The 10,332-nt window shown below is 42.2% G+C and overlaps 1 protein-coding gene across 3 annotated transcripts; it reads left to right on the top strand.

Moving 5' to 3' along the window:
* Nucleotides 1-2,773: 2,773 nt before the first annotated feature.
* LOC124707029 (putative ankyrin repeat protein RF_0381) lies at nucleotides 2,774-7,516 on the top strand. 3 transcript variants are annotated; one of them, XM_047238691.1, is made up of 4 exons: nucleotides 2,774-2,804; nucleotides 3,738-4,556; nucleotides 5,904-6,454; nucleotides 6,530-7,516. In XM_047238691.1, exons 2-4 carry the CDS (start codon nucleotides 3,824-3,826, stop codon nucleotides 7,247-7,249), a joined length of 2,004 nt encoding a protein of 667 aa, XP_047094647.1. In that variant the 5' UTR covers nucleotides 2,774-2,804; nucleotides 3,738-3,823; the 3' UTR covers nucleotides 7,250-7,516. The 3 variants fall into 3 exon arrangements, with proteins under 3 accessions (XP_047094647.1, XP_047094649.1, XP_047094648.1); XM_047238693.1 differs by having other exon boundaries at nucleotides 2,779-2,804; nucleotides 3,785-4,556; XM_047238692.1 differs by lacking the exon at nucleotides 2,774-2,804 and adding an exon at nucleotides 2,811-3,645.
* Nucleotides 7,517-10,332: the final 2,816 nt, after the last annotated feature.

Genomic DNA, 10,332 nt, shown 5'->3' with positions numbered 1-10,332 from the left:
TCCTCCGCACTTTGTAATTTCACTGATGACTGAATGAATGGGATTTGACCCATCATAATTCACCCCAAAACTTGAGAACGATTCAGTAAGAGAGTATAATCGTTAGAGTTTAGTTAAACAGTTGAGGTAGTGAGATGTCAGGATCATGTAGGCCGTGCCCAAGTGATGTGCTCTTTGTTTTTCAGGTGAGTAGTATTTCTGGGCTTTATTCTTATAGGGAAATTTCTGTGCTTATTGAGTAAGAGAAACTGAAGACCAGGACAAGCATGGCACAGTAAGAAAACAAACTTATTTACATCCTCAAGAAAAGATGAATCGGCTTTCCAAACCAGTAGTTCAAATAAATGACTTTCATGTTGCCGTGCGTCCGGAGGGTGCTACACTATCCTTTTCATGTCTTCTCTTTCTTCCGAAGTTCTCATTACGCCTCCTCAATTCTTGAGGTGCGACGAAGCTCTTGGAGCCGAACAGCCGGTCGAACTCTTCGAAATCTTCCTCCGAAGGGCCGTAGCTGCGGAAATCCTCGTCGGTCAAGTGCGATAAGTCGTTGGTGCCAAATTTGGCCGCGTCGAGTGTTTTGACGGCCCCAAGACCGTTTCCTTCTCCCCTCCGGACCCCACCGACGGTGTCTCCTGTATGACCGCATCCATGGGCGGCGTTCTGGATGAAGGTCCTAAGCCTGGAGCTGGAGAAGCCGACCTTCACGCAATGCGCATGACGCCGTCAACACCTAGGTTGTCAAGGACGGAGACGACGCGATGCTCTAACTCCACCTTCTCCACGGCGCCCAGGCACTGCACTGGTATGAGTGTGGCGTAGAACGCGTGCCGCCAGATATTTGAGCTGGCCGTGGCCATTTCGAAAAAATATATGTGCTGGTCAAGGTGGGTCACGGCGGCGAGGCGGCCAAGCGCGACATCCTTGGCACAGTTGGAGTGTGTTGTGCTGGACCGGGTGGGACTGGGTACACAGGCGGTGGGGAGAGATGACTCAGGCGATGCGGAGAGCATTGCTCTGGCGAGATGGAGCGGGTAAATTGGGTGTGCCCGCGCTGCCTACAGTTTATCTGATGGATCCCCTATCACTATAGGATGAACATTAGGATTGGGATTACAACATCTAAATGAGCAAGACCATGTATAAAAAGCAGATTGGGCGTGGAATTGATTTGTTGCAGTGCAGGTTACCTGACTGGTCATTGCACAAATTAAAAATCATGTTCTTTTCCGGGTATAAGAAAAGTTTTCTGCTTGTTCTAATGATATGCTATCTTGACTTCATGTCATGACGTGGGCTGCTCATATCCGGTCCTTGACTACCTGATGTTCTTTTTCAGACTTGACCATTCTGAATTTGCATGACCCGGGAGGTGAGTTATTAGAGATCTTTTCCAGACTGGGTCAAGGGGGACGCTACAAAATTGCCTCAAGGGGAGTTTTAACAGTACTGATATTTGGACTGTTTTTAAACTCACCTCTTCATTTATTAGCATCTTGGTTCTACAGCTTGATTAGCTCATGGTGTGCATGATACTGCGCTGCCTACTAATCTTTGTTAGAGTTATCTATGATAGTATCTATTTAAACCGATTTTTGTGCATATAAGGTCTCGATCTGATTCACTAAGCACATGGTCATCATCATGAATTAACTGGGATGAAGAGGTCCCCGATAAACAACTTGACATTGCAATAATGAACAACCTGATTTTTATTGGCAGTCCAGTGTCTGCATTACATACAAAATATTCACACCTTTTCTATTATGTCCAGACTTTTGCAGACATCTCGTTACTACCTTAACACTTGTAACCACTCCTTGCACTTAAGAATTAATTGCAGATTGCAATATATTGGATGAAGGTTTGCTACGCTTCGTTTTGCATGAAACTGGCTCGTCCTGGTATTGTTGTGGACCCCAGATGCCACATGTGCTTTGAACTTGACCAACACCGTGACCATTGTTTCATGTCACATTGAAAGAAGCTAAAGGGCGTCAGCCTATATTTGATCCCAGTGTGTTATTTTCGGATCTGACAATGGTGGATGCATCAGTTAAGGTATTTTCTCTTCAAGGAACTGCCCAATTTGTTTTGTCATGCATATTTGGTAGCATGTACTTTCAGTTTCCATATTACCATGCCAACTTTGATGCATGCTTCAGAAACTACGTTGAGCAGTAGAAACTCACTGTACAGCCTTCAAAAAAACTACGTTGAGCAGTACAAGGTTACACCCTCACACTCTAGTCAGACATCATGAAAACCACACCATTAATGGTGCAACAAAGTGTACACATCCTGCTAGAATAATTCATTGGCACTTATGTCAGGTGAAATCCTAATGTTTTTTGGAATACTATGTGAATATTTTTTATACACGTGGAATTATATTCAGATGTAATGTGAAGAAAAAAACTTAAGTGGACCCTGGGCATTTAACTAGTATATATATAATATTAAAATTGCATCGCACTGCTTGCCCCGAATAAGAAAAAGCAAAGATGTTGATGTCCCTAGACCCTGGAGCAAACGGCTGGAGGGTTGCGACGGGTACCAGACCTTGTACTACGTGGTACCCGTTTTAAATGCCTCTCTCTGTCTACCTCTACTGGCCAGACAGATACCACAGCAAATAGTATTAAAGATTTCCATGTGACAAGACCAATCATGCACGTCCATATCGTTTTCGTGGCCATTCCAACATTTATGTTCCTCGTCTCAACTGACTATATAATGGGATGGGGTTCCTTTGGAGAAAAACCAACGACTTGTGCCTCCTCTCTATTTCATCTCACAAAGTGAAGGTCAGCATATCTATCTCAACCCCGTCATACCTTCTCTCTCTATATAAACATTGCCCGTTTCGACTTGTGTTGCATCACATTCGGGATCGATGTTGGATAGCATTCTTGTTACAAAATAAAAATTCTGCCTTCTATACCAGTATTTTTTTTTCTCCCACAAAGTCTTCAAACCGGCCAACTGGAAGGTTGTACTTCTTTGTCATGAAAAAGTGTTTGTAGATGCAATTGATAACCATAATTGAACTACCTCCGTTCCTATGAATAAGCTGCACAAGCATTTCAAGACAATCGTTAACCAAAAGAATTGAGAAAGAATATCTCGTTCATATATTACATAATTGATATTGTTAGATTTCTAAAAAAACACTTTTCAATGATACCAATACTATATCAAATATTTTTTCTATACATGGGGCAATTTTTGGTCAAAGAAAAATTAAAAAAACAGGCACGCCTTATTCATTTGAATGGAGCGAGTAGTAGACTACCACACCTAGTGGCCGAACTAAGCATGGGCTCTATGGCACCAAGAAGAATTGAGAATTAAAAATGATAGGGGCCTAGTTGGGCCTTGATTTCAAGCATAGCAGAAGATATCAAGTTTGTAGTTTGTTACAGTGTATTACCCAAATTAGTGATTGTTAGAGGTTTTTCTGAGCACACTCATTATCTACACATCCATATTTGTGCTTTGCATGTCTGCATCGAGATCTGTGCTAGCTCATTTATTTCTCTTTTTTGTTCCTCTAAAATAAATCAGCAGTATTCTTGAAATTTTGCAGATTCGTGAAACATTAGAACTTAAGTGTGGAGAAAATAGTTCGAATTTTTCTGATATCATGTAAATATATATAATGATATTTATTTGAAAATATATTATATCTATAATTTTACCATTCAACTTGCAAAATTTGATGATTGTCTACTTTTTAGTTTGGAAGAAATAAAAAAGAGAAACTTGAAAAAGGGTGCGGGTGTAGGTACAACTTCTCCTAGCTTGTAGCTCGCGGGCAGTGATCATGGACACCACCACGAAAGCAGCCTTCATGAATTCTAAGCTGCTAGCACTTGCGTCATCTGGCTCTTATGTGAAACTAAGATACCTTCTTGACTGGCAAGACATAGAAGCCGATGGATTGACGCTCCTGGAGGGAGTAACAGCTGAAGGTGACACTGCACTCCATGTGGTGGCTGCATATGGCCAGGGTTCTACCTTCTTGCCCAGGTACAAAAAATTAATTAGTTCCAATGAGAAAGACACGCTTCATACCCAAGAACATTATGCTGAACGCGAAGCATTCGATGCCATATATGGCGATGGTGAGAATTTCCTGGAGAGTGCTAAGATCATCTACGAGAAAGCGAAGCACCTCCTCCTCAAGCCGAACAAGGAGGGTGACACGCCTCTGCATTGCGCTGCACGGTCAGGGAAACGTAGCATGGTCTCTTGTCTCATTGATCTCGCTGAGGACGACAAGTTGGAACTTCTGCGGAAAGAAAACAAGAACAGGGAAACAACCTTGCATGAGGCTGTCCGCGTTGGGAACAAAGATATAGTTAAGCTGCTACTGGAGAAGGACTCGGAATTGGCCAATATTCCTGAGGACGCCGCATCACCTCTGTACCTAGCCATAGTGCTAAAACATGATTCAATCACGGAGATGATCTATAGTAACAGTGATAAGAAGAAGCTTTCCTACTCAGGACAAAATGGGCAAAATGCATTGCATGCTGCCATTCTCCGAGACGAAGGTACACATGGTTATATATAATAAAATCAGATTCACCGACTAATCACTTTGCCATTTTCTGAAAAAGCTTAACTGAACATAGTTTTGCCACTTCTTGATCTATGTAGTACTTCAAATATACAAAATACTAAAAAGTGCAATTAAATAAAAATAAAATTATTTGTATGTATCGTTAATCCGCGTTGAAATTTCTAGGTCTTTCAATCCAAATTTAGATACTATGACACAATCACTTTGGTATTATTCCTAGAAAATTCTCTACAAAAAGATGTTCCCTCTATCAGGTAGTACAGATTTCCAATGGCTAACGTTAAAAAAGGAAGTCATCCGATGTATGTAAGTAAACATATCATAATTCTAACACAAAAAGATTGTTGTTCCCAAACTTAAGGTCAAAACAAACTCTAGTTTCAAATATTTGTAAGTTTTGAATAAACCCTTTCATCATACATAAACTAATTCGTTTAGTAACATGGATAAATTATGAAATGCAGTTTCTAACAAAAACTAGCTACCAAATATATAAAAGGGGTAGAAATATAATTAGAAATCGAAAGATAAATTATCCGTGTATAAAAAAATATTAGGGTTTATAAGTATACACAAATTGAAAATAGAGTTTTCGCAAAGCTAGTCTCGAGGCGCATATAACTATATTATACATTTTTTAATTTATATGATATCAAATTGAGTGTCAATTTGGATGTAAAACTGTGTATTAGTGTGTTTGGATGTGAAATAAAATTTTGGAACTCCCAACTTTGAATAACAATCTTAAAATATAATTTGTGAATTAAGAATCAGTTGTTTCTAAAAGAATCTTTGAGTGGTTTGGTTGCAGATATATGGAATATCAAACCTAAAATCGCAAGTGAAAGGAATTGACATGATAGACCTAGATTTTTATAATTGCAATGTTAATCTAGGGCCTATATTTTGAATGTTTAGCATGCCGATCATACTTATCCATCTTAAGTGTTGCATTTATTGTACGTGAGCTTGACACTAGTTGAATATTTTCATTATGAAGAGTTATCTTCGAAAATTTTGCATATTTTGTCAGGCACTTATAACGGCCACACATAGACGCCATCGACATTTTCGGAAGTCTGTTTTGAGTTACCAGACGTGAGTATATAGATCATTAAGTGTGATGATGTAGTGAAATGCGTGTATGAGTTCGCTTACTATTTGTATACATATTTATTCTGACAAAAGGATTTGGCAAATCATATATAGATCATTAATGCAACAATCTTATTTTCGTTAGTCTAGTTGCGGTAAATATTTATTTGCATAATTTCCTACTCTCACCTTGATTAATCTGACAAAAGGACCGTTCTTGCAGATCTTACAAAAAAATTGTTAGAATGTAACAAGGACCTTACCACACAAAGGGATGAAAATGGGAGTACACCTCTTCATTTTGCGGCAGCAGTAACACTTGGGCCATTCGGGAGTTCAGTCGTTTGTAAGGAAGTATTGAGAGCTGATGCTGATGCCTTATATCAACCAGACCATGCTGGCTTATTCCCCATACACGTCGCTGCCTCCGTAGGTGCTCTTGGGAACATCCACTGGTTTTTTTACCAGAGACCCAGTAGCGTCGGTTTGCGTGATTCTAAGGGGAAGACATTCCTTCATGTTGCTGTTGAGAAAAACAAAATGTGCATAGTCTATTGGGCCTGCTGGGAACCTTCAGTATCATGGATTATGAATATGCAAGACGATGATGGAAACACCGCACTTCACCTAGCTGTGGAGGCAGGGAGCCTTCGTATGTTTTGTTATTTATTGGGGAATCGACAAGTAAACTTAAATTTAGTAAACAGAAAAGGGAGAACTCCACTAGATATAGCACAATCTAAGATTCCCCAAGGAGGATTGTATTCTCAGCAGGTAATCAATACTTTTATTTTGCTTTGAAACATGGGTGAACAATTGAGATATTAGGGATGTTTTTTTTTTTTGCAGAATAGCGAAGCACTAATATTCCGTGAACTCGGACTTGCTGGTGCTATGAAGGGTGTTCGTCGTACGGATCGCTTGGATGATATCGATACTAGTAGAGTAAGAGATGATGGAATTGACATAATCGAGGTGCTGAAAGACTCGACGCAAACTCTGTATATCGGCTCAGTTCTTATAGCATCGGTGACATTTGGTGCAACTTTTGCTGTGCCTGGAGGTTATATAGCTGATGATCACACGAATGGAGGCACTCCAATATTTTCTCGGACATATGCTTTTGACGCATTCGTCGTTTCCAACACATTGGCCTTCATTTTTTCGGTGACGGCTACCATTGCTCTCATGTATTCTGGATCTCCTATGCATAACCGTGAAAGTCGCAAAGTCCACTTCCACATAGCCGCATACTCCCTCGCACTTTCGGTTAAATGCTTGGCATCTACCTTTGCACTTGGTGCGTATGTGGTGCTAGCTCCGGTTGCTCATAGAACTGCAGTTGCAACAGGCGTCCTGAGTTGTCTTGTTCTGCTATATGACAACCTGGACTTTGTCTGGAGACGCCTTCTTCTTCTAGCAGCGGCACGTAAAAGAAAGGGGCCAATTTCCGCGTTGCTATGGTTCACAGGTTTTTTAGTGGCTAATTCTCTATTCAGCTTTTGGCCATTGATATTTATCTTTGGTTGGGCCGCAAATGCAAGCCCCACTCCAAAAATGGAGCCCTGAAGAAGGATCAACAAATATGTGGTCACACCAGACGAGACATGAAGCAGTAGCATTCTTATATTTAGTATAAGATGTGCTTTCTGCCTGCCCGCGGCAAAAATGTATCTATCACCTGCATTAGTATGATTTTTGAGACACTTGATTGAATATGATGTTTATCCCTTGCAATTCGTGCCAGAGTTATTGTGCTGATAATAATGTAAATGGTGATTTCTTTATTAGCCTACAAATGCTTTTGTATGTTTGGATAATAATTTTTTAATATTAGTGACTCGTGTAATTAAGCTTGAATGAACCATGTGAATTTCTAATTGACCTATCCCAAACCTGCACATTCCCGAGACAAAACGTCATGAACAACCCCAAAAAAACGTCAACATAAGGTCTGGTCCCATATGGCAACTAATTCCATGCAAGCTCTCGCAGTGTAAAGGAGCAGGGAGATCCACCATATCGCTGGCTTCTTCCAAATGAGGGCCAAGGCCAAGGTCTTCGCCATGTGAGACGCTCCATCATTGGGATATTCTAGGAGGGAGTCGCTCTCCAAGCAGGTGACTTGAGATGGCCAAATTCTGGTACCTTAAGAGCATCTCCGCTCCTCCTCCATATGGACTCCGGCGCAGTTATGGGGGCGCCGGCGGTAAAATAAAAATAGAGGCCGAGCGGCTAAAAAATTAAATTTTCAAAATATAACAAAATTCGTAGAAAAAGTAGATTCATAGATAGTTCGGCCATAGTTGGCCAATATTTGTACAAATTTAAAAACATATTAAAAAACCCTAAAAATCTAATAACCGCCGCCGCCACAGCCTAGCCCTAGGCGGCGGTACATCGCTGCCGTGTAGTCCTCCTCCGCCTCGTCGGGCTCCTCCTTCTTCGGTTGCGGCATGTAGTTGCAGCCCTGGCTGGCGTCCCCGCGCCTCCCGCGCGGCCTGCTGGACTGGCTATGGTCGTCGTCGTTGTCAAGGTTGATGACGAGGCCGAGGCGATGGCAGCGCTCCTCCTCCGTGCGGCGGTGATCGGCCGCGCTCCACGCCTCGGCGAACTTTTCGTCGCTGTGAAGGATTCCAGCTAAGCTTGGCGCAACCCATGGAATTCTTCAGGGTCGTCCTCCGCCTTGACGATGGAGACCGCCACCTTATACTCCGGCGGTGGCGTCCACTCGCGCTGGCGTGGCGGAGATGGCTGGCGCCGCTCGCGGATGACGACGCCTCCGCCGCCATTGCGGCGCCTGCGAGCAGGAGCCTCCGATGAATATTGTATACTATGTTGAGGTCGATTATATATTCATGTTATATGTTATTTGTGATCTTGCATGCTCTCCGTTGGTAGTAGATACTCTGGCCAAGTAGATGCTTGTGACTCCAAGAGGGGGGTATTCATGCTCGATAGTAGGTTCATGCCTCTAGTTTTCTGGAAGAGTGATAACAACTTCTAAGATTGTAGATGTGTTGTTGCTACTAGGGAGAAAACAACAATGTTTTATCCAAGGGTAATTCTATTGTTTATTTTACACACATTGCTTAATGCGATAATCTGTTGCTTGCAACTTAATACTGAAAAGGGTCCGGACGATAACCGGAAGGTGAATTATTAGTCATAGACGCAGTTGGATTACGGTCTTGGTCTATGTATTATGTTGTAATGCCCAAACAAATCTCATAGTAATTATTTTATCATATATGGTCGATATTCTGTCAATTCCCCAGTTGTAATTTGTTCACCCAACATGCTATTTATCTATATGAAGAGACATCTCTAGTGAACTATGGACCCTGGTCCTTTTATTTTACAGTGATACAATCATCCTGCTCTTTTACTTACTTCAAAGCTCTGCTCTTTAATTAATGCAAACATCTCTTTCCACTCGATACGTCTAATCTTTTATGTTTAGCAAACCGGTGAGATTGACAACCTCACTGTAAGTTGGGCAAAGTCCTTTGGTTGTGTTCTGTGCAGGTTCCACGTTGTTGCTGACGCCGGTAGTGCGCCCTTCCACTAGTCAGCTAGTAACATCTTCAGAAGTCACGCCTTTCTCACTTGTTGTTGTGCTCATCACACATTCCTCTTGGGGTTTTCCAACCGCTTCCACATCTGCGCTCAGCAAAATTATCTGGCGCCATCACCGAGCACCATCACCGCCCGTGCTAGGTTCCCGCGGACGGTGGAGGAGGAGCGGCAGGACGCGCGGAGGAACGCCGGAGGAAGGCCGCCGCTGGGCCACCCAGCTGGTAAGATTTGATGGAGCGGAATCCTCACGCATAGAGGCCACCGACGTCGAGTAAAATCCACGGCCGTGGCGGCGAGTCGTCGGCAAGGACTGAGTAGCTAGGCTAGTAGTATGTAGTATTAAGAAAATGTAGTATGTTTAATTTAATGAAGAATGAAGTTGTCCCTATAACACGCGGGCCGGGGGGACAAAGGGAGGATGCGAGCGGCTAGCGCTCAGCGTCCGCGGACATGCAAACGAGGCCTAAATTTGAGCCGATTTTAGGTCGTCTCAAACGCTGCGGCCATCCGTTTTTTGGATGGATCCGCATGCTAGGCCGCTTTTTTGTCCGGTTTGACAAACACCCGATCCCAGGATAGATCGCTCCGCTCGAGATGGCCTAGGGTAGCGATCCTCTCGGGCTAAAAAAAAATTCCGATCCTCAGCTGACTACCAACTGTATATCTTGTTTCTGAATGCATACTACTACGATGTGTGGGATGCATGATGCTACGGTAAGATCCACACAACCATGTTACGGATCCCACGAGAGAATAATAATAGAGACAATTGATAGTACTTCTTTGGTCACACGAAAGATTACTCAGATTTTCATAAATTTGAACATCTAGACACTATTTAGTCATTAGATATATACAAATTTAGACATAGTAAAGATATTTTCTGGTCACTCCGGCGTTCGGGACATCCCGAAATTTCGGGACAGGAAATTCGGGAAAAAAATATTTTGAGTTATAGAAAATGACAACCGAAATTTACATGTAAAGTTAGCTACCCAGAAGTTCGGGTACCCGAAAGTTGGGGTTGTGTGCAAATGCCGAATTGCCCGAAATACATAACATTTAGAAAAGAT

This window comes from Lolium rigidum, chromosome 4, assembly GCF_022539505.1.
Source record: "Lolium rigidum isolate FL_2022 chromosome 4, APGP_CSIRO_Lrig_0.1, whole genome shotgun sequence".
NCBI lineage: Eukaryota > Viridiplantae > Streptophyta > Magnoliopsida > Poales > Poaceae > Lolium > Lolium rigidum.
The sequence above is the reverse complement of the archived record's forward strand: the minus strand, read 5'-3'. Positions and strand labels throughout refer to the sequence as shown.

Excerpts from the sequence above, each read along its gene's own strand:
- LOC124707029 (XM_047238691.1), top strand. The coding sequence starts at position 3,824 with ATGGACACCACCACGAAAGCAGCCTTCATGAATTCTAAGCTGCTAGCA. Across the intron at positions 4,557-5,903 it reads TGCCATTCTCCGAGACGAAG|ATCTTACAAAAAAATTGTTA; the intron begins GTACACATGGTT and ends CCGTTCTTGCAG. Across the intron at positions 6,455-6,529 it reads GAGGATTGTATTCTCAGCAG|AATAGCGAAGCACTAATATT; the intron begins GTAATCAATACT and ends TTTTTTTTGCAG.